Source organism: Bubalus bubalis, chromosome 22 (assembly GCF_019923935.1).
Source record: "Bubalus bubalis isolate 160015118507 breed Murrah chromosome 22, NDDB_SH_1, whole genome shotgun sequence".
NCBI classification, from domain to species: Eukaryota; Metazoa; Chordata; class Mammalia; order Artiodactyla; family Bovidae; genus Bubalus; species Bubalus bubalis.
This window is the reverse complement of record NC_059178.1, coordinates 6,013,019-6,038,052: the sequence shown is the minus strand read 5'-3', so window position 1 is coordinate 6,038,052 and position 25,034 is coordinate 6,013,019. Positions and strand designations below refer to the sequence as shown.

The window sequence follows — 25,034 nt, the reverse complement described above, 5'->3', positions numbered from 1 at the left end:
TCACATGCCACAACTAAAAGATTCTGCATTCTATACCAAAGACTGAAGAGTCTACATGTCAGATAAATAAATAAAAATACTCTTATCAACTCCAGAAACAGGTCTTTCTGCAGCTCATTTTATCTCATTAGATGAGGGAACTGACGCCCAGCTTGTGTTACTAACGTTAGACTGTTAGCAGGTGCAGTTTGGGGGCTGGAGTCTCGGTCTCACTTCACGGCTGTCCACTAGTGTCCACGCATTCTCAGTCACTGCAGAGAGGAGGGCGGCTGTGCCTGCTGACTGGAAGGAAGCAGGGTCACGGTGTGGATGAGGAGACCAGACTGAGGACTTTCTCATGTTAGACTCGTGGTGCTCTGCTCGCCCTCCATTGTGAAACCCACTTCTTGAGAAGGCAATGGCAGCCCAGGCAGTACTCCTGCCTGGAGAATCTGATGGACAGGGGAGCCTGGTGGCCTACAGTCCATGGGGTCACAGAGTCAGACATGACTGGGCGACTTCACTTTCTTCTAAGACATGGTTTAGCCATATGTCATATTCTTCAGGTAGGTTGGGATAGACAGATTGAGCACAATTATTCTATGGTATACTGCCTGGATAAGAAATTACCATATAATCATACCAAATTAAATCCATATATGTCTGTAAAGTTTTAAAAATGTTTTGACAGTCTTATTTATTTTTCTTTATTGCTCCCAGACAATTCAGAAGTATTTGGGCATTTTTATATGTGCTGTGCATAATATCAGAAATAAATACTGTAGTATATTTCTTCCAGGTTCTACTTGGCTGCCAGTGACAGTAGAATAGCAGAAAAAAATGTATTTCTTATTGTGGTTTACAGCATTACTTGTTTCATCTTTTATTGAAGATTAAGACTGGTTTATAGTGCTTTTCAATCTATAGTTTATTATAAAAAAAGAATTAACTAATTTTTGTAGTCATAGATAGCTGTTTTGCAAATTCATTAAGAAAGAAATTACATTTGAGGGAAAATAAAAAAAAAATTAAAACCATGCAGTAGCCAGTAAGATGTGAGGCAGCTAATTGCTTCCTGTCCCTTTTGAAATTACTCAGCCTGAAAAAAGATAGCACATATTGATTTACTGTATAGTAAATGTCCCATGTCTGTGCTCCTCTCACACCCAGATGCACACACACTGCACATTCACACACAGCAGGAGCATCACGAAACTGGATACCCACCCATTTCTTTCATCAAACTTACATAATAAAATCAGGATGGAATATTTTCTTCCTTTGCAGAGGGAGAGCATAAAATCATGAAAACCTGCAAATGAGTGGCAATGTAATATTATCTTGAATGCATGATATGTTTGTTTGCTTTAAATCTTTTAAAAAAGCAAGTTTTCCAAGGAAAAAGAAATATTTCCTGATGATGTAGCAGTATCAGTTAATCCATATGCGTATTAATATATCTATATGCATTTGTAGTGTTAGAAGCGATTCAGAACTTAGGCTTGGTTGATCATTTTTTTGAAGTTAATATGAAGATTATGCAAATTCAACCTGTGCTTGTCAATATGGTCTTTTGCTTTATTTCAGGAATGATCCACTCATCTAGAGAATGGGGCTTTTATTCATGTATGTTGTAACTCCTGTTTGTGATTTTTCTATAAATGTTCGATTTTTTTCAGCATAGACTTTGGAAGTGCTAGTTTTGGTTGTCCTAAAGCCAAATCATTAAAATGAGTGAGAAGTTTAAAAATAATAATAGATCTTACAGAGGAAACTAAAATCTGCAGTTACTCATGTAAGCATCCATTTCTGGAGTGTAATGGCATGTGTATATTTCTTTTTTGCTTTAAATGAACATAAATTGTTATCTATGATTTTTAGGTGTGATCCTGGTTGCTTCTATAGCTCAGATAGTTCAGGAATTCATTGTATTACAGTATATTGCACTTTATCTTGAAAGGATCAGAGCATCCTTATTTGTAGAGGAGATGGGATTTTGTGATTGGAATGACTTCTCCTTTATTAGATTGTGTGTTAATATGTTTCTGTGTGTCCTTTATGTCCAAAAAATGTGTATCACTCCCCCACCCCACCAAGTTTTTCTTGGAAATATATTTGTCCTCCTTGTTTGACATTAGCATCTATTCCCAAAGAGCTCTGTTTCAGATTTTCATGGAGCTTCGTTGATGGCTCTTCTGTAAACACACCAGCACCCCTTTCATCCCAGGATTCTGAATACAGGCTTGGCTGCTCCTGCAAGGCTGCTGTTTACTGGCAAGTTCCCATTAACACAGCCACAACTCCTGGGTTAGATAATGGACTCAAAGGTTAAGAGCAGAGGATCTCAACAGCTCCAATCAGCAGGGCTTTTCCAGGGCTAATTACCTCTTTGCTGCGCTGACTCTAATGTGACATGTTTATTGCCTTAACTAACAACTCATTAGCTTAGTTGATGTTTTTGTCAATATTAATTCGTTCATTTAAGCCAAGTCAAAGCTTAAACAAAGATGTCCAGACTGAGAAACGGGCAGCAGAGTGACTTTTGTTTGCTCATCTTTTTTTTTTTCCTCCCTTATTCAACCTCAATAAAATAAATGTGTAGAAAGGAAACATTTAGAGTGCTTATATTGAGAATGTTGGTATTCCTTTGCCTGCATGTAGAACAATTCTGAGCTTATTTATACTGTAGTTATTCCACGTTCCATGTCACAGCTTACTTAATATTTAGTATCTACTAAGGGCCACTATCGGAGAAGGCAATGGCACCCCACTGCAGTACTCTTGCCTGGAAAATCCCATGGATGGAGGGGCCTGGTGGGCTGCAGTCCATGGGGTCGCTAGGAGTCAGACACGACTAAGCGACTTCACTTTCACTTTTCACTTTCCTGCATTGGAGAAGGAAATGGCAACCCACTCCAGTGTTCTTGCCTGGAGAATCCCAGGGACGGGGGAGCCTGGTGGGCTGCCGTCTATGGGGTTGCACAGAGTCGGACACAACTGAAGCGACTTAGCAGCAGCAGCAGCAGCAGCAGCAAGGGCCACTATATTTCCCTATGGCTTAGTGGTAAAGAATTTGCCTGCAATGCTGGAGATGCAGAAGACATGGGTTCAATCCCTGGGTCAGGAAGATCCCCTGGAGGAGGGCATGGCAACCCATGCCAGTATTCTTGCCTGGAGAATCCCATAGACTTAGGAGCCTGGCAGGCTATAGTCCACTAGGTTGCAAAAGTAGGACAAGACTAAAGCAACTGAGCACGCACACCAGGGCAGCTGTCTTTACTCTTTGACTATGTGTCTATGAAGGGTTAATGCTCAGCAGCTCCTCATTCCAGTTGAATGTTTTACTGTGGTTATTAGAAAAGAGATCAAGTAATTTTTCATATTATTTTACTCTTCACCAGACTACCTATAAAATTACTTTGAGATTTATCTTATAATGATCACAAAATTCCTTAATTAGCCTGTGTGAAATACTTAAAAAGTGGAAGCAGTCATGAAGTTATATCAAGTGTTTTTTGCCATACTTTTGGTTGTCATTAATAGCATTTATTAAAGACTGTCATTGTTTTGATTTTATGTGTTTGTAAATAATAGTTAAGTTCTAGAAGCCTGAGGGTAGTACACATGGATAAAGTAGCTGAGCATGAGCCCTTGATTGAGTAGGGGGTCGATTACTTTGGAGAGACACATCAGTGTCTTCTGAATCCTGGCATACACTGGCCCAGTCCCTCTCACATGATGTTAATGGGGTACAAATGGCCAGAAATGTTAAGGTCAAATGCTAGTGAAGCTGCAGTGTGAGGAAAGTTTCATCTTTGAAGAAAGGCCAGTCTCTGCTTAGAAGGCCAGAGGCTCACACTGGTTGGTTGGTTCCTGGAGGTGATCAGGCCTAGAGAAGGCTGATAGAAGCTATGCATAGAACATGGTAAGAAATACATGTGGTATAAACTGGAGAAACTCCTGTTTCCTCCATCTTTCTGTACCTAGAGAGCATTCCACAAACACCAAATCGTTTTCAGTAGTCATGAGAATTCGCTGTCCCAGAGATAAAAATACTTTAATTTGTGCAGTTGCCTGTCACCCTTTGCAGAGTGCTTCCCTCTCTCTCAGTTTCTGGGCTCTTGGTCTGCCTTATTTTTCTTTACAGGACTTAGTACTACTCGACATACCTATGTGTTCATTTGGTTCTTTTGTCCCAGCTAGAATATAAGTTTCATGAGAACTTCATAAGCTTCAACTTGGTTGACCTGTGCTTTAGAACCATGCCTGGTCCCCAGCAGGCCTAGGAAATAATGGGTCAGTGAAAGGATCCCCCAGCTGTTAGGTGCCAGAGCTAGAACTTGAACCCCTGTTCTCTTGCTTTGCTTTTCCACCCCCCCAACCATTCATGACATTCAACAACCACACACCTTTGGGGAAAAGGACATAGAAGTATTTAGATCATTCAACTAAAGATTCCATAGGAAAAAAAAAGGATTCCATAGATTCATGGATTTTTTTTTTTTACTTCTTTGACATCATAAACATCTACTTCTACAATTTTACTTCTTTATTGCTGATCCGCAAATTGTCAGCACTTTTTACCTTCCTTAAGGAGGAAAAGAGCCTTATGCAGTAAGTAACATCCTTTTGTTTATGTGAAGGTAAAACACTTATTTTGGTCTTCCACCCAAAGCACATGAAATATCAAAAACAAAATGAGATTAAATTTCACTGTTTGACACAACTTGATTAGGAACTCAAACAAACAAACAAAAATGTCCTTTCAATCAAGCAGCATTGGATTTTATACTCTTCTGATTGTAGGACAAGAAACAGCTACTTTCTTTTAATCAGAACTGTTTTGACTAAGCTGATATTACATTAATAAGTTTTAAAATAACTTCCTAATTTAACAGAAAAATTTTATGCCTTTTAGTAAATGAAATGATGACTTGATTTCTATGTAATACAGGATGTAAAAAGTTCAAAAGTAGTTTTTTATAGCTATTTATACAAAGCCTCTCATCATAGAAGTGTTTATCATTCTATGTCCATGAATAATGCACACTGTATTGGGATTATTTTTAATCAAATCATGTACCTGTGTAAAGCCAAAGAATAGAATTCTAGATGGCACTCTGCCATCCTGGTTCTTTGATGGACATTAGCAAGTGGGAAAAGGCTTCATTCAGTTGGTTATACTTTGAAATAAGTGGCCAATCATTATTAATTCATTTTGCACTCATTGTAATGGCACAAATCATCATAAATTCATTTGGTTTAAAGTGCATATAATATGTTCTCCCACAGGAAGTTCTTGTAATTGAGCTATTAATTAGTACATTTTTTTAAATATGACCTTTTTTTTTTTTCCCCTTCTGTACTCTCTAGAGCTGAGGAGGTTAGTGGCCATTTCTTTATTAATGATTTTCTTTTAAGTATGATGAACCAGTTTATCTAAACTAGGCCTGTTAACTAGCCGAGCGCTCAAGTCGCTCAGTTGTGTCCGACTCTGCGACCCCAAGGACAGTAGCCCACCAGGCTCCTCTGTCCATGGGATTCTCCCAAGCAGGAATGCTGGAGTGGGTTGCCATTTCCTTTCCCAGTTAACTAGCTGAAGAGGGACCCAAACCCAAGAAAATGGTTCCATGTATTGCCTACAAGCAGGACAATAGCAGTAATTGTCAGTCATCTCTAAGGGCTCTTAGGAAATTCTCTGAAATGCTTTGGTTCCAGTAAGAAAATCTCATTCTCTCTTGGTAAGCATAGTTTGACTGTGGCTTCTGTTTTAATTGCTAATTCTTATAACGTCTTTTTTTTTTTTTATTGTTTTTATTTTATAGTCATCTTTTTTTTTTAATTTAATTTATTTTATTTTTAAACTTTACATAATTGTATTAGTTTTGCCAAATATCAAAATGAATCCACCACAGGTATACATGTGTTCCCCATCCTGAACCCTCCTCCCTCCTCCCTCCCCATTCCACCCCTCTGGGTCGTCCCAGTGCACCAGCCCCAAGCATCCAGTATCGTGCATCAAACCTGGGCTGGCAACTCGTTTCATACATGATATTTTACATGTTTCAATGCCATTCTCCCAAATCTTCCCACCCTCTCCCTCTCTCACAGAGTCCATAAGACTGTTCTATACATCAGTGTCTCTTTTGCTGTCTCGTACACAGGGTTATTGTTACCATCTTTCTAAATTCCATATATATGCGTTAGTATACTGTATTGGTGTTTTTCTTTCTGGCTTACTTCACTCTGTATAATAGGCTCCAGTTTCATCCACCTCATTAGAACTGATTCAAATGTATTCTTTTTAATGGCTGAGTAATACTCCATTGTGTATATGTACCACAGCTTTCTTATCCATTCATCTGTTGATGGACATCTAGGTTGCTTCCATGTCCTGGCTATTATAAACAGTGCTGCGATGAACATTGGGGTACACGTGTCTCTTTCCCTTCTGGTTTCCTCAGTGTGTATGCCCAGCAGTGGGATTGCTGGATCATAAGGCAGTTCTATTTCCAGTTTTTTAAGGAATCGCCACACTGTTCTCCATAGTGGCTGTACTAGTTTTATAATGTCTTATAATGTCTCCCTGTAGCCCCTGGCTTCCTATAAACACCTCCTGCCCTAACATCCAGGTTCCCTTGACTCCAGCAGGCGGGACTCCGTGACTGAGGGCCCCGCCCCGTCCTGTCCTTCTGCATTGTCCTGCCCCGTTTCCTGCTTCAGCCTCTTCGGTTATTCAGCACCTTCTTCACTGGGTTGTACCAGTTGCTAGAGGGCTTAATGACAGCTGGTTGCAGACAGTGAGACCTTCATGCTTCAAGAGGAGCATGTAAGGGAAAACTTAGTCCAAAAAAAAAAGAAAAGAAAAATTGCAATTGCAAAGCTGGGAAAAAAATATCATTGATTTTAAAGCTTTTTAAATGATCCTTTCTTATTTAGTGCCGTTTCAGCACAAATAGAAACTGGGTTAAAAAAAATACTATGCAATTCACGTTTGTGTCATGAACATGTCATGTTAGTAGAATCTGTGGTTATGAAAATAAAGATTTGAGTTAGTGTTAAAAATGTTTTGTTAGTGTGTTTAACTGCCAATTAACTGTGTGCCTGTGTGTTTTAAGTGAATAAAATAAGTCATTTTTTTTTTCATTATGTTTTGAACAGTGTGCTCACATTGTTCTTTGTGCTTTGGAGAGCTCAGGGTACCAAGTGTAGTTTCTATACTTGCATTAGACATGCAAAAGGGGAAAAAGTGGAATAGAATCAATAATATAGAGGTGTTATTTATTATCAAATGATGCTGAAAATGATACCCGGTGCTTATAGAAATATAACTACAGTTCTTTATAATTAATAGGGTTGTCTTATAATAGTTATTCATTAAATGTAGAGTACATTAATAAAGTGAGTCTACACTTTGTGATAAGGATAGAAAAATAATCCATAAAGCAAATTCATTATTTCCTAAGTAACAGTCTCAGAGCGTGTGTGTGTGTGTGTGTGTGTGTGTCTGTGTATTATGACTTGTATTGTTAACCTTTTGAAAGAGCTGGTCATCATAACCAGCCAGATAGGGTAAAAATGTTTTAAGTTGGCATTTTTCCTTGGTCAGTTCATGACAGGACAGCAGTCATCTTGCCAGAGCAACAAGTTAGCCATAGTATATGGCTGTACCCACAGCTTACATAGGCTTTATTTTGCTATCTCTGTGTCAGTCCTTTTCTCATTTTTAGCATGTTGCTGTTACAGCAAAGTGTAAATATTTTCTTGCAGCGTTGTACCTCTGTAGCACTTTTAAAAAAATGGTAAGATTAAAGTAGGAACACTTTTTAAAAAAACAGCTTGAGATAAGCTTGAGATAAAGCAGCACTAAAATATGAGCTATTGTTATTACTCTTGACTGCATGACAACGGAATTACTTTCTCAACAGCTGGAGGGTCTAAGTTAATTGTGATTTATCCAATGGTGGATTTTCAGTGCTTTCTGCTCTTTAAGGGGCTCTGTCTTGGTTTGATTTCTTGCCAGTGTTCTGAGCCAGTCTGCATTTTGTAGTTCATTTGGCTAGACGTACAGAGTGGTGATGGGTGGGGCGGAGGGTGCTGCTTGTTTAATTCCCACCATAAAGCTGCCGCAGTGTCTGTACTGTGTACCCGTCTTACTGGTAAGAAAGACTAGTCATCTGATAACCCTGCCGTGGCTATGGTCGCAGGTTGACTTGAATAATGCTGAATTCCGTCCTGTAACAAGTTGAGTTAGGAACCTCTTGGCAGTCTCAGTGAAAAGCCAGTGGCCAGTAATGGGACTTCTCAGCTGTGATTCTTAGAATGGGGAAGGACCATGCAGTTCCTTGGGACAGTACAAACAGCAGTTATAACAAGCAGCAGTTTTTTCCAAAACTTTCTGAGATCATCCTTTCAGGCATGCTCAGTTGTGTCTGACTTTTTGCGACCCCATGGACTATAACCCACCAGGCTCCTCTGTCCATGGAATGTTCCAGGCAAGAATACTGGAGTGGGTTGCCATTTCCTACTCCAGGGGATTTTCCCAACCCAGGGATCAAAGCTGCATCTCTTGCTTCTTCTGCATTGGCAGACAGATTCTTTTACCACTGAGCCATCTGGAAAGCCCTCTGATATCAAGGACCAGTAAAATTTCCAAAAATAAAATTTGAGAGTATTTAGCAGAACTTTGTTTTATTTTGATGAGTGCAAACATTAAAAAAATACCACTATCTTTATCATTTTATATAAAAAAATTTATTCACCAAAAAAGTAGTAAGTACATAACCTTAGAATAAGCACTCTTTTAAACTGAATAAATTTAGCTTTATGAAAAAACGCTCATTACATTATTTATATTTTACCATTTCACCAGAGAGTCATGGAAACTTGGACATACACCAGCACAGGTTTGTAGCAGATTCTTGGAAATTTGTGTTCTGTGCATAATTTTACTAGCCATGCTGGGTGCATGCTGTATAAAGTAATTTTCAGTATTTGCCAAAGCAAGAATTATGTATTAAGTATTTACTGAATTTGTAAATCACGATGATAAGCCTCATGTGAAAAAAAAAAGTTTTTTAATGAAAATTTCATATGACCCAGGGAATTTGCTCATTTAGCAGATGTGAAAAAATAATAAAATTAGCTTTGGACTAATTTTGGAATTAATTAGCTTTGGAATAAATACCAAAGATGCCATATTGTTGTTTGTTAAACATATGGATAATAATTGCTCTCATAAAAAGAAGAATTTCATTCTAAGGGAAGCAGAGAAGACCTGGCAGAAATTGCCAGCTGCCAAGCGCAGCCCAGTGCAGCATCCCTGCCTGGAAAATTCCACACACAGAGGTCTCTGGCAGGCTATGGTCCATGGGGTCGCAGAGAGTCAGACAGAAATGAACAACTGAGCGCGTGCACACACACACACACACACACACACACGCACACACACACAGTCCATGGAGTCGCAGAGAGTCAGACACGAACAACTGAGCACGCACGCGCACACACACACACACAGCCCATGGAGTCGCAGAGTCAGTCACAAATGAACAACTGTTCACGTGCGTGCACACGGTCCATGGAGTCGCAAAGAGTCAGACAGAAATGAACAACTGAGCGCGCGTGCACACACAGACGCACGCACACACACACAACTGCATCCCATTCTCCTTTCACATGTGAACAAAGCCTCAGAATTGTTGAAGATGGCATTGTGGTTGGATAACAAACTACATTTCCCATCCTTCCCACCCTTCCTTAAACTGGGGGGATTATTATGTAATTTCAGTCTGTGAAATGTAGTTAGATTTTACCAGGGGCTTGACTTACCTGACACATGTCCTTCTGCCCTGCAGCCTTCTGCCTCTTCCTGCTGGGAAGGCGGGTGCAGTACTGGATATGCCATCAACCGTTTAGTGGGTGTTATACAGCTAAGACAGAGTCGAGACAATGATAACTTGGTATAGCTGTGTTTAGCTGTTGAACCAGCAATAGCAACCTTCTCATTGTGTGAGAAAAGATAAAACATATCATTTGTTTAATCTTCTGTTTTGGTAGAGTATCATGAATAAAACTTGGTTGTAAAGACATAAGTTGTGTTCAGAGATGTATACTGGTCACATTGCCTGTGGCCTGAGCCACAGGGGCCTGCAGCTAACCACTTGCCATCCACAGTCCTCAGTTATCTCATCTGAAACGTAGGAATAGATCATTGTTTTCTAAGATCTTTTCGACTTGAAAATGCCATGATTCTAATTAATCCAATTGGCTGAGGATAAGTAGATCAGAATTTAAGAAGCAGTAGGTCTCGCCCCCTTCTGAAAATCTAATCAAACCTCTCCTTCACTTAGAACTTTTTGGTGGTTCCCCATTGTCACCAGAATAAACAAAGTCTTGGTGTGGCACGCAAGGCCCTTTGTGATCAGGCTCTAATAGCGTGTCCTGCCTCATGTCTCTCTGTTATATTTCATCCACTTTCTCCTCTTTTCCCTCTTGCCCATCACCCCAACGCTTTCCCTTTCCTCTGACAAATTTTCCAGCCCTGTTGAACTGTGTGTAACCGCTTGGTCTGGCCGTGTTCCCTCTCATCTCCTGGTCTTTAGACTTGCTATTCTCTCTTCCTATAATATTTTTTTTTCCATACGCCTCTCCCGTGAGTGACTAAGTCCTACTTAGTCTTAAGGTTTGGATATTCAGCTCACCTTTCCCTTCTTTATATCCCTAAGATCAGATTAAGTGCCCCTGTTAACAGTTCTGTCTTGATACCTTAAACTTATAAATATTTTAACACTCTTTGTAATATATTCAGATTGCCTGTTTGCTCACCTGAACTAGAATGAATTTCCTTGAAAAAAAAAACTGAATCTTGTTCTCTTCTGTCTCCCCAGCGCTTAGTACACTGTAGCAATACTCTGTAAATAGTTCTTACGGGAATCTTGGGATGGAAGGGTTGGGACCAAATTGTGAAAAGTCTTGAATGAATATCAGGCCAGTTTGTTAAACTTCTTTTTTTTTTTTATTTTATTTAACTTTACAATATTGTATTGGTTTTGCCATATATCAAAATGAATCTGCCACAGGTATACATGTGTTCCCCATCCTGAACCCTCCTCCCTCCTCCATCCCCATACCATCCCTCTGGGTCGTCCCAGTGCACCAGCCCCAAGCATCCAGTATCATGCATCAAACCTGGACTGGCGACTCGTTTCATATATGATATTATACATATTTCAATGCCATTCTCCTAAACTTCTTAATGCTGCCACTGGGAAAGCCTTTTACAAAGACTCAGTCATAGTGGCAGATGGTGGCATCCTTCTCCACCTTGCTTAATCGGTGAGGTAATGTTCCTTGACTGTAGAACAGTGGGGCACTTATGTAAAACAAGTTAATGTATGCTTTTGTACAAAATTAGATTCCATCTTGTACAGATTAAAATACAACCTTTATTGGGTACCAGAGATTTTAGAAAAGTTCTGAGAGATAAACTTAAAATTCATAAAGTTCTGCCACAAGCTTTTTTTTTTTTTTTGTCAATAGAGAAAGTACTATCATTGTCTTAATTTTAGCTTTTTTATCACCTTGGTCCATATTGCATAGCACCTAAATCATATGGAGTCATAAGTTGGATAAACTTTAAATTACAGAATACAAGTTGAAAAGGAATAAACGTACCTTTCCCTCATTATTATTATCATATAAACCATTAAAAAAAATCTGGTTCTTTAGTATCAACAGAAAGAATATATGATACAGAAATTTGAATCCTGAGATATCTTCAGAACATAAGTATCAGTATTGCTGGTAACATTCAAGTTCTAAGCATGTTATTAATCAACGAGGCTAGAAATCAGAAGGTTTAACTTAGAAATCCTCTTTATCTCCTCATATTTATGTGTTTTGTTGGGAATAACTTGTCAGAGACAGATGTGGAATATTAACATCTGCATGTCTTCAGAATTCCGAAACAGATCATTGGGGAAAAAAAAAAACAACAGACACTTACTAGTAGATTTAAAATTTGTGTGTTAAATAGGTCATTTTCCTCTCTGCTTCTCTTGATGCTTCCCCAGATGGTAGAAACTGCCCTGCCAGAGCTGTTGGGGGTCTTTGCTTTGTGTTGTTGTCAGTCACTAAGTTTTGTCTGACTCTTTGTGACCCCGTGGACTGTAGCCCACCAAGCTCCTCCGTCCATGGGATTCTCCAGGCAAGAATACTGGAGTGGGTTGCCATTTCCTTCTCCAGGGGATCTTCCTGACCCAGGGATCGAACTTGTGTCTCCTGCATTGGCAGGTGGACTCTTTACCATGAAGCCAAAAGGGAAGCCATCCTTCTATCTACCCCCATTTCAATTCATTCTCATTTAACAATTGGCCATAACATAAAAGTAAGCAAATGCTTTTATTTGTTGAGTGCAGTAAATTTCATATGCTATGTTCTTAATTTTGAAAACAGACAAGTTCAACCTGTTATTCAGAATGAGCCCTGATTGCCCTTCATGGAACACATGCCAGTGTAGCCCTTGACAGTACACTGTGTATGTTTTTAATTCATTTAACACTCTGGCCCTTTGCAATAGCTATTATCATCCCCATTTTACAGATAAGGAAACTGAGGTTCACTGAGTATCTTCCTAAGCCTAACCCCCTAGTAAGTTATCAAACTGATTAATACTCTGTTGAATCTGAAAACTCTGTTCCCTTTAACCAGCATGCCATACAGTGATATGATTATAAACTGTTTTGTTTCTTCCCCTCAAAAACAAATACAAAACTTCGTCTAAGTTGCAGTTTGTTCTTTACAGTCACTGGTGCTTTTTTTGTTTTTAATGTCAAAATGCCTTTCGAAGTAGATGAGCTTTTGCAGCTTAAACACCATCAGCTTTACATATACAAGTGGTTAGCTTGATCTTCAACATAAAGGAATACGTATTGACTAAAATCCAAATCATGTCTTCAGATTTAGAAGTAATATTAAGCTATTTTTAAAAGATGTGTAAGAAACTTATATAAAGAATTGACCATGTGCTTGACATCATCTGCTATCAGTACATGGGAATGTAGAGGCACATATGTGCTTGGCCTGGGTTAGGGAGAGACTTTTAAAAGCTACACATTCTGCCTTCTCCATTTCTCAGTCCTGGTGATAATCATTGCCTGTGATGAGGCATGTTACTGATGAAGCATCATATATAATCTGTTAGATGTAGAAGAAAGATGAAGAAATACCATCTTACATTATTTGAAACCATCTCTATTTTACAGAATGTTGAGTAGGGAGAAAACTGTTTGGAAGTTTAGACTCACTGATATGTTTTGAAATTATATGTACTTATTTATATATAGTTATTATATAATTACAACACTTTAGAATTTAGTAGAAAATGTTGTCACTTAACATCTCTTTAAAGAGATAAAGATACTCTCTTTAAAGTACATGGCTAAACAAACTGTAAACTTGAGATATTTTATAGTCTTACTATTCAAAACTCCTTTTCAATTAAAAAAGGTAAATCCAAAGTGGTTTATATTTTGAAAATATAGTTCAAAGAAAACATCACAATCGCTCTGTCTTTTGTTTTGTAATTTTAGGTAAGGCCCTGACATTTCTTCTGCTGCAGCCGCCAAGCCCTAAGCTTCCTCCACACAGTACCATCCGCAGAACAGCCATTGATCTAATTGGACGTGGTTTCACAGTCTGGGAGCCTTACATGGATGTGTCTGCTGTCCTTATGGGGCTTCTTGAACTTTGTGCTGATGCCGAGAAACAACTTGCCAAGTACGTGCTCCATTTTCAGTTCATTTGGCTTCTGTTGGTTTTGTTTGGTTTTAGCAGAGGTCATTGATTATAATTTTTTTTTTATAATTTTTAAATTTATAAAAATAATTTGGGGGGGGATTTTTAAAATGCCAAAAAATAGACCAGTATCTCAATATATGAAATTTTGGAAGTAGACAATTAAAGGGAGATATGTTTCTGTCATTTTAATACAATCGAAATTTAGCTGTAAGCCAATGAATGATTTATCTGTGACATAGTTTTAAATTTATTTTTATTGCACTTTGAGATATTATCAGCTAATAATAGTATAAACATATCATATATGGAAAATAATACATATGGTTGCTCAAAATGATGTACGGATACAATACATGGCCCAGTTGTTGGGGGAATTACTCCTTTGCCCTCACGTTAAGTTTTAAACCTACTTTACCGAGGTTTCATCTGCACACAGTCGACGATCAGCCCTCAGGGGGGCTGCAGTGGCCCAGGGAAGCAGGGACAAGAGCAGTGGAAAAGGAATAGGAGCTGAGGCAGTGCCTGAAATGAAACTGAGGCCGGTGCTAGAAGTTAGTATTGACTTGAGAACCCAGCCTCCTGACTCCTGGAGGAAGCCTGTCTTGTTTTGCGTTGATGGTGTCAATCACATAGAATATGAGACTGAGCACTGAGCCCCCTCAGAGGACCCCGTTCAGTGGCGTTGACTGCACTGGCAGTTATGCCGTCACGAGCGCTCCCTGGCTCGCAGTGTGGTCACCCCGCCGGAGACTGCACGTCCACCGAGAAGTCGCTTCCCGGGCTCTCCTCCCAGCGGCCCTGACGATCTTCCGTCTCTGTGAAGTTGCGTGTTGTGGCCGTTTCACATAGATGGAGTTATATAGTATGTGGTCTTCTGTGTCTGACTCCTTTCACTTAGCATAATGATTCCAAGGTCCGTTCCGTTCACGTTGCAGCCTCTTTTCAGTACTTCGTTTCTTTGTATGGTCGAGCGACATTCCATTCTGTTGATTTACGCATTTTATTTCTCTATCCATTGATGGTCATTTGGGTTGTTTCTGCTCTATTCCACTGTTGTGAACAGAGCTGCTATGAAAATTCAAATTCATGGAGATGTATTTGTGTGAACAGCTACTTTCATTTCTCTTAAGTAGAGGCCTCAAAGTGGCATTGCTGAGTCACATGATAATTCTGTGTGTAACCTATTAAGATGAATCACCAAACTGTTCTCCACAGCTGCCACACAAGTTATATGTGTACTAGCAGCACGCAAGAGTTCATCTTCTCTACATCCTCGCCACCACCTGTCTTCTGTTTTTGCTGTTGCTTTTCGAGCATAGTCATCCTAGTGCAAGTGAAGCCTAGTGGTGGGAATTCTTGCCTCCGCATCTGCCTCGCGATGCCTTTCTCAGTGTACAGGCGGATCTTGTTTTATTGTGCATAGCTTCACTGTGTTCTGCAGATACTGGGTTTTTGTGTTGTTGTTTTTCTTTTTACAACTCAAATGTTTGTGCTGACCCTGCATCAAGGAAATCTTTTGGCACCATTTTTCCAACAGCATTTGATCATTCATGAGTCTGTGTCTTGTTTTGGTAATTCTAGCAGTATTTCACACTTTTTTTTATTATTGTATTTGTTATGGTTATCTGAAGTCAGTAATCTTTGATGTTATTTTTGTAACTAGTGTGACCTTTTTAGCAATAATGTATTTTTAAATTAAGGGATATACATGTTAAGAAATACGTAATAATATTGCATCCTTAATAGCCTACAGTATAGTATAAACATACTTTTTATATGCTTGCTGAGAAGCTAAAAAATTCACGTGATTCACTTTATTGTGATACTCACTTTACTGCAATGCTCTGGAATTGAACCTACAATATCTTCTGGGTCTGCTTGTTAATGTTATCACCTCTTTTGATTTTTTTTCAGTGAACGACATTTCATTCTTATCATTATTAACCTTTAAAAAAAGCTAGAGTTCTCTGCCCTTTTCTCCATGGCTGCTTCTCTCATATCCATGCTCTGGGCCTGTCTCTCTGCTGGCTGCTCTGCGCTCAGAAGTGGACACCAGAGCAGCAGCTGAAGGCTCGACTGGGATGCCGTGACTTTGTCCTCAGGCTGGGCATCCCCATATCAAAGTCCCAAGATTGCTGAGTAGGGGAAGGGAATTCATTTCAAACCTAAGCAGCTGCCCTCCCCAGTCACATCCTGTCCTACCACCATGCTTCCTAAGCCTCACCTCTGAGTCTCCTCGCTCAGCGCCCTTCAGCAACTTATTTCACCTCTCACCTCAGTTCCATCTACAAGCTGGGCTAATTAAACACCTGCATCATAAGACTGATGGTAGGTGAGTTCGTATTTGTCAAGTGCTTAGGAGAGCACTTAGCACATATTAAGAGACTGGATGGATGTTGCCGTCTGATGTTGGGCGGGGGTGCGGATGGTGATGCCGCTGTCATTGTCCTGGTGTTCAGCAGCTGAAGAGACACCCATTTTTAGAATGATCACTTCCACATAATGGCAACATGATAATTTCTGAACACAGGAGGCCTGAACGTTCTTGATTGACTTTAAGGAGTAGGAGGGACAATGAGCCCATGAGTTGGCAGTAGTCGTAAGAGGCAGCTGGCCTTTGTGCAAAGCCCGACATGTATTTTCAATCTTTCATCCTCCCCTTGGCCGCAGCTGTGGTTGACACCTTCACAGAGTCAACAGAATGGCTGCTGTTACCTCAGCTCTCCTGGTTAACCTTGCTGCTGCTGCTGCTAAGTCGCTTCTGTCATGTCTGATTCTGTGCGACCCCATAGACGACAGCCCACCAGGCTCCCCCATCCCTGGGATTCTCCAGGCAAGAACACTGGAATGGGTTGCCATTTCCTTCTCCAATGCAGGAAAGTGAAAAGTGAAAGTGAAGTCGCTCAGTCGTGTCCGACTTTTCGCGACCCCATGGACTGCAGCCTACCAGGCTCCTCCGTCCATGGGATTTTCCAGGCAAGAGTACTGGAGTGGGGTGCCATTGCCTTCTCTGCCAGAGAAGGCAGAGAAGGCAAATTGTCCAGAATTTGCTTCAACAGAATTTTATAGCCTATTTTCAAATCTGGTCCAAACACAATTTCAATAATTATGCAGTCTTGTTTTGTTGCCTGGGAGAAGTGATAGGTTTTCATTTTAGGCTAACCATTTAATATTTTATTTTGTGTTTAAATAAATTCACACAAAGCTTATATCAGCAAACATAAAGTTGTGCTGTGCTTTATCTACATGGAGTATGTCTACAGACACCAGTGCTTGGGTTCTCAGTAGGTAATTTAAACCTTGCTCTTACACCCTTTTCTGTTATGAAGGTTAGTATAGCTCTCCCCACACAGCTCTGAATAAATGAACGTATCAGCATGTAGCCTTGAGGGGTCCAATGTAATTTTCATCGTGATAAATTGCATAATAAGCAAGAAAATGTTTGCTTATTAATCTATAACAAGATTTAGATTGAAAATGGCCTGTTCCATCCCTGACACCCTTGGTACAGGCTGCAGAAGGACTGAGATGCAGCGAAGCAGAGCAACGAGGGTGACTGGTCATCTTCCCCTCCTGGTGCCCACGGGCCGCCCCTCCTGTGCCTGGTTAACTGCACGCACAGTAACAGCGCCCAGCCGCCTCTCTCCTGACTGTGATCTTAAGCTTGCTTTATGAAAAAGCCTTTATGTTAGGCTCCTCTTTTTAAAAAGAAAAAAAAAACAACAACATAACAAGAGTGCTTCCCTCTTTATTCCAATTCTTGTGAGTGTATGGAGGAGCTTCCGGGCAGGGCAACTCGCTCAGGCTGCTACCGTCTTCTGAAGGACACCCATGATGGGAGAGTTTCTGTCCTTCCCTCAGTCCCCTGCATCAACATCCTCTGTCAGGGAGGACTCCTGAGCGGGCTTCTGAAAAGCCACATATGGCTCAAGATGAGTAGAGCATTCTCCCAAAATTAAGGTTTTTAATTTCAAAACAGGACTTTAAAACCTTACCTCTTTGGAATCAAAATAAAGCCAGCTGTTTTCAAACATTTTGCCAAATTTTAAACTGTGTTTATTAACTAAGCAAGCATCTATGGAAGGGACAGTGTTAGGTGCCATATGTAGTGACAAAGTAACATGAGACCAAGATCCTTGAGGGCCCTTGCAGTCTTACAAGAAAGAGAAGATCTTACAGGAAGGAGGAGAGTAAATGGTATGGACATTCAGAGCGTGGCTGATAAATTATAGAGGGGCACCCAGACAGCACCCAAACAAGAGTGTCAGTTGAATCTTCATTTCAGTGATTGTGAAGAGGAGGGGACAGACGGGAAGGCACAGGTGTGCTCCAGGGAGGCTGACGAGCAGCTCCACACGCAGGAAAGTGAAAGGAAGCATTCTTTTTTAGCTAATTTTATTCATTAATTTCTCACAGAACTTAAACCCTGGGATGCCCCCATCAAAAACTTGAACATAATTGCCTTCCTCGTCATCTCTAGGGAATAGAATTGGGGTCAAAGAGAGGATTAGTTTTACCTTTTTATATATTAAAAGACTGTAAAAATGATTACAAAAGATAATGAAATGACTCTCAGAGAGGTGCTTTCTCTTGTCCTCAGTAACACTGTGGTCAGTGGAAAAGGTGAGGTTCAAACCCAGTCTCACTGATACCAAAAGCCACGCTCCCACCACTGTGTCATCTACGTCCGAAACTGTACACCCAGAGAAGTAAAGACCAATGGAACACTCAGCTTAAAACTGCCATAAAACTACCTCTGAAAAGGAACTTGGGCTTCCCTGGTGGCGCGATAGTAAAGAATCTGCCTGCCAGTGCAGAAGACGTGGGTTTGATTCCTGAGTCAGGAAGATCCCCTGGAGAGGGAAATGGCAATCCACTCCAGTATTCTTGCCTGGGACATCCATAGACAGAGGAGCCTCGTGGGCTACAGCCCATGGGGTTGCAAAAGAGTTGGAGACAACTCAGCAACTCAACAACAACATGAAAAGGACTTACAAGGGATAAACTCAGAGTTTTCAGATTTCAAAAATCATTCTCATCAAGAATTTTGCGCCTTCTGAAAATTAAAAGCGAAAGTCGCTCAGTCATGTCTGACTCTTTGTGATCCCATGGAATTCTCCAGGCCAGAATATTGGAGTGGGTAGCCTTTCCCTTCTCCAGGGGATCTTCCCAAAACAGGGATCAAACCCAGGTCTCCTGCATTACAGGCAGACTCTTTACCAGCTGAGCCACCAGGGAAGCCCAAGAATACTGGACTGGGTAGCCTATCCCTTCTCCAGTGGATCCATTTAAATATCAGTAAGCTTTTTGACTGTTTGGGCGTTGTATTATGTGTTTATTCTTATGTATTCAAACATCTGTTATATGATTTCCATTGTCATTTACAATAAGCATTTAATGAAGTCCTAGAATTTAAGAAATGAAATTCTGCTTCAGCAGCATGCAATCTATTGCCCTTAGTATGTATTAAGTAAAAGTAAGTTGTAGAAATTAAACAACTTATCTGAGGTTACACCAGTCCTCTGAGGGCTAAGGCCATCACTTAGGTCTCCTAGTTCTCATTTTACTGCTCCCATACCACATGATTATGTCACCCTTGGTTTAATGAGTGATCCACAGGTAGAATCTTATGAGAGGAATTTCTAAAATTAATAATTACAGGCTTCTTATTCATGACGAACTGTTTAACTGAACATGGAAGCTGCACCTCATTGAAATCATACATTGCCCCATCCCTTGCTAACTCTGAAAAAATAGAAACATACATGGTATTATCTTTTTTATAAATCCATGATTATATAGATCAACATGGTCATGAACATATGGATAAAATGTTAGAAACAGTAGAAAATCCTACCTTTTTAGATAATAAAGTACAGAAGGATCCTTGGGCTCTTGTATGTGCTGAGCTCTGTGATTCTGATTCCAGTTGTCCTAATTCATGTTGCCGACCTTTACTCTGAAGGAGACCAGCGGACCAGGGCCAACCCTGCAGCTGAAAGTGCCAGACTCTCACCTCGTACTGCTGTGATGGAGGGGAGTGGATGATCTCCACCAAGCCTGTTGCTTTTCTGTAACATTTACAGTTGCCAGACTTTGAGAAAGAAACATACAATCACTGGAAACCACACATGCTTGGATAGCATAGACAAGTGCTTTATGTTAGAATGATTCATTTTGAATGATATGAAATAGAGTTGGAGAAAAAGAATTGACATTTTAACTCAAATCTTGAGCATGTTTTTTAGATTTGAGAGCCAGAGAGTAAAGAACACATCATACAAACAGGTGCTTTAGGCTTCCATATTTGAATTATTTTTCCTATTCACATGACATTTATTTTTAATAGAAAGTTTGTAATTAGAGGAAACCACTTATCTAAATCTGCCTGCAATGCGGGAGACCTGGGTTCAAACCCTGGGTTGGAAAGATCTCCTGGAGAAGGGAATGGCAACTCACTCCAGTACTCTTGCCTGGAGAATCCCATGGACAGAGGAGCCTGGTGGCCTACAGTGCATACGGTCACAAAGAGTTGGACATGACTGAGTGACGCTTTCTCTCACACACACGCATATACACACACTTATCTAAATCATGTTGGCATAGATTTTAATCATTGTAAATGTATACATCATATAGGAAGTATGTCTAAAATATAAGTACTTGTTGGAGGAATTACTACCTTTGAGTTTAGGAAATTAGTGCCACCTGTGACTTACCAGATTCCAGTCCCACGTGACGAAGAGGAGTTGCCAACTTCTTACTACATTTAGGACAATTGTTAATACACCTGTTTTACCAGGAAGGGGTAGGAAGGAATTCCCAGATGATCTGTAATTATACCTTTACAAAATAATTTTAGTCTTTATTTTAGAGGGGGAGCATTTTCAGTCCCTGCTACTGTTCATCTTAGGTCACTCAGGCTGCCATAACAAAGCATGTAGATTGGGTTACTTAAACAGCAGACACGTAGTTTTCACAGTCCTGGAGGCTGGGAGATTCAAGATCAGGATGCTGTAAAGACCTCTTTCTGAGGTCCCTTCTCTTGGCTTCTAGGCACTGCCATCTTGCTGTGTCCTAACGTGACTTCTTTGTGGCCAGGATTGGAAGAGAGAGACAGAGCAAGCTCTCTTGTGTCTCTCCTAAGGGCACTAATCTCATCACAAGGGCCCCACCCTCATGGCCTTATCTAATTATCTCCTTAGAGGCCCAGCTCCATACACTATCATCTTGAGTCCTGAGGCATCAACATATGAATTTTAGGGAAACACAAGCTTTCGGTCTGTAACTATCTTGACTATGATTTGCAGGTTATTCTATGAAAGTTTAAGTGTTTTTCCCCCTGGAACATTCCCCTACAGCATTCCTTAATTTGATAGATGGGGAAGTCTGACAACTGTAGGAAGTGCCATTTAACTGAAGTGGTCTTACATGTAACTTTTAAAAAGCGTTTACCTCCATGGGGTAAGGATTAGAACAGGATTAATGAGCAGTCAGGTAAGGAATGTGCTTGGCCTGAGTGGACTCTTTCTCTGTTCATGGTTTTTATCTATAATATCTATCATCTCTGGTATTTCGTATTGGATATATATTCTGAAATGCTGAGTAAAACAGGGAGTGTGGCATATCATATTTTTCACAATAAAGACTGAAACCAAGACCCATCCTATAAACCTATATAACAAATGATCTGCATAACAGCCAGATGAGCTGGATCAGGTGAAAAGACGAAGTTCTGTGTTTATACAGATTCCAGAATAAGACAGACACCCCCTTTTATTTCAAGCCTCTGATAGTATGATCCTTCCTTGTTCAGTTAGAATCTCACATTATAATATATCACACACCCAGCACACTTTTGACTTTCAAGATAACTACATGCAGAATTAGACTTTGTCTGTTGGGACTACCAGATCAATTACTTTGACTTCATTGCCTGGTCAATTCAGTCAAATAACTGGCTTAAGTGATTTTTTTTTTTCCTGCTGAATTTACCAGGTAACTTCATTTAGTGCATAGCTATTGAGCTATTACTATGACCAAAGGCTGTACTAGGCACACGGTGGAGGGAAAAAGGGATACGCAGGATTAGAAGGCACGGTCCCAGTCTGTGTATTGGCTCACAATACAAAACTAATTCAGAATGAGAGTCAGTGCTCAGGACCCAGAAGAAACAGGTTTTGTCGTTGGTTGTTCTTGTTTCATTCAACGTCACTGAGTGCTCTAGCAATTGCAGAATACCACATGGGCTTCCACAGAGTTGAACAGAGCGGAGGAAGGAGAGTATGCCAGTGGGGAAAGGGGGTAGTGGAGAAGTGTTCGCAAAATACTGTGATTGAAAAGGAATGAGTTTCAGGAACCAGCTTTGAAATTAGTCTGGCCGTGGGAGCTTGGGTGTGCAGACGACAGAGTGATAAATTAGCGAAACTAGATTATGGAGGGTCTGGCATCTCCAACCGAGGAGTTTAAGATTTTTCTAAGCACCCAGACCCACTGAAGTTTTTAAGCAGGTTAACCATGAAATAAAGCTGGTGCTCTGGGAAGATTACTCCAGCAGCGGTGCACTGAAGAGACCGTCGGTGGGAAAGGCAAGGTCTCTCTTCTTCCCCTGCTGCCTGGGCGACTCCTCTCTGTTATCATGCTCACAACCCGCCCGCTTGTGCTCAGTGGATACTCTGAGGGTCACTGCAGAGCCCTGACCCAGAGCAATAGCTGCGTCCCCATTCTGAGTTCCTGGCCTCAGACCGCCAGGCACTGAGGACAGGCATCCCTCAAATGCACACACGGGCATCTCTACCAACTGTTGGGTGGTCCAGCTCCCGTGGAGTGCAGTGGCTAGCACTGTGATGTGTCTTTGGTTAGCTTCGTTCCTTGTTACGCTATAACTTCTCTTCTTAACCTCATACTTTACCACTTCACTTCCTGTAAGAAGTTTGCCAATTTCCCCAAATTCACAAGGTCATTTGCTGAGCAGGAGGAAAGGTGGTGTATGACTAAGCCTTTCACTTGAAACCAGTGACCAGCAGGTTGATCTCGTTCTCTTTGTTTCTATTTCTCTGGTGAGAAGAAGCATCTTTTGCAACTGTAATATGTCAGATGCAGGACTAGACGTTTTTGCATCTCGTTAGCTGATTCATTCTTCTCATCAACCTGGTGAAATCAATATTCGAATAGACCCATTTTATAGACACTGTTCTGCTATTTGTAGACGTTGTTCTGCTGTTTAGTACGGTCGCTCTCTGTTACAACTTTATCTGCACACCAGTGGATATCCATGCGTCCCATGAATTCATTCAGGCTACTGTTGATACAGAATAACACAGAGCGAAGGTCCATGTCTTATGATATACCACTAGAAACCTCTCTCGGGGATGCAGTCTAGCCAGGTATCCTAAACTGCTGAATTTAGCCATGTTACCAGTCCATTCATCCAGTTAAGCGCAATGTTGTCCAGCCGCCCCCCATCTATTTTCTCCAGGGGTTGGCTGTCCTAAAAGATGTTACGCTGTTACCTCGACTCCTCACTCAACTTCCCTGGACCTAATTTCTGCTTTGTAAACGGCAGGTATCACCACCTTACAGGGATGTGCTGGGCAGATGCAGAAGGACCTGAGGTGGCACAGGGCAGCCCCGTTTCCACCTTCGGTCCACGTCCAGTTCTTCCTCCTCGCATGCCTCCCCAGTGGGGCCGGGCCACCCTGGAAACAGACACCCCTTCTCCCTGGCTGACTGCTAGGGGGTCTTTCCAGCTCCAGCATCCTGTGATTTCATTCAGTTCGGGAAAGCTGATTTAGGTTTGATTAGAATTAGTTGGTGAACATGCCACTGTGTCATCAGCACCACTCACCCACATTGACAAAACATCCTAGAATATCTGAAATCAGTTTGGCATTTGAAGTTTTTAAAACAGCCTAATCATGATCTGAACTTTGCAGTAATTTTGCAAGCAGTCTAGCCCAACACTACTCACATAGTGAACATTGCTTTTCCTGAATTCTCAAATAGCAACGTTCAGTCCAGAAGAGAAGCTGCCTTCCTGTGGAGCCCCCTTCTCTGTGCAGCCCCCATGGGGTCCCCAGGGCCTCAGGGTCGCCCGTGGGGGTGATGCGCCCCCAGCGGGTCCCTTCTGGTTATTGTTCAGTGTGTGTGTCTGTTCTCAGCTCACATCTGTCTTTTTTGTGGTAAGCATCAAAGGACAACTCTCCCTCATTCTCTGCTCTGAGTTTTTACTCTGTGTCTGCCCTCGGTTTGGTAAAAGTAGAGACACGTACAATACCAGTCAAAGATTAAAGCGGTGTAACAGTTGCAGCAAAATACGTAGAATTTTCTATAATCAATTTGCTTTCTTTTAACAGTGATGGGAATGCCTATGTGATGCCTCTTTATTTTCAACTAAAAGTTAATATAATGATTCATTGATTAACTACAGAGATACTTATGAAGTTCTTACAGATTTTTAGTAACTGTAAGTCAGTTGGCACATGAAGCACAAAAACTTATTTAATTGGAGCAGGACAGATCTTAATATAATTTCATACAGATATTTAAATATCAATGTGATTTAACTAGAGAGAGAAGCTGTTAACGGATCTCTTACTGAGTAACAGATACACCCTCTGTACAGTTGATGTGTGGATCACGTACCACATTTCGATGAAAAGTCTTAATACTTTCCACACTAATCTATATAAAGTATAATAGAAGCTTTCCAACAAAAATGTTATTTTTTATGCTCTAGGAGTGGCAAAGAAATACATAACACGACTATCCTATAAGGAGATAGATTTATTTCATCATGTACATATTCTTGTATATAGCCTGGACTATATACATGTGTATGTGTATAATGCCATGTGTATGTTCTTTATAGAGAGAGAATAAGTGTCTGTCAACGCAATTTTTTGCAACAATACTAAATAACTTTTGGCAGAACACGCTAATTAGTAACTTGATTCTGAGAGTGTTGAATGTGGGGTATACTAGCACAACTGAGGGTATATTAATACAAACTAAAAATTAATTTTGTCATTTTCAGGTCTTCTGATAATTTAATGGACAGGAGTGAGTTTTGCTTCCTCTCAGATATAGGCCTTAAATACAACCTTTTAACTTGCCCTTATAAGCCAACTATATTACCTTTAACTTTTTCAAGGAAAAAAAAATTGAAAATGCCCTTCGCGATATTCTTTCTTCCCTGACTCAGAGCTCAGTGATATGTATGCAGTGCTAGTTCCTGATAATTTGTTAACAAGGCA

At 40.5% G+C, this 25,034-nt stretch overlaps 1 protein-coding gene across 4 annotated transcripts in view; it reads left to right on the top strand.

The window, feature by feature from the left end:
* Positions 1 to 25,034, top strand: part of WDR7 (WD repeat domain 7) — a 354,190-nt gene that overhangs the window by 228,729 nt on the left and 100,427 nt on the right. For all 4 annotated transcript variants that reach the window (XM_006055285.4, XM_044934616.2, XM_044934618.2 and 1 more), the window contains one exon: positions 13,572 to 13,758. In XM_006055285.4, coding sequence (XP_006055347.2) covers positions 13,572 to 13,758 — 187 coding nt within the window. The remainder of the gene's footprint in view (positions 1 to 13,571; positions 13,759 to 25,034) is intronic.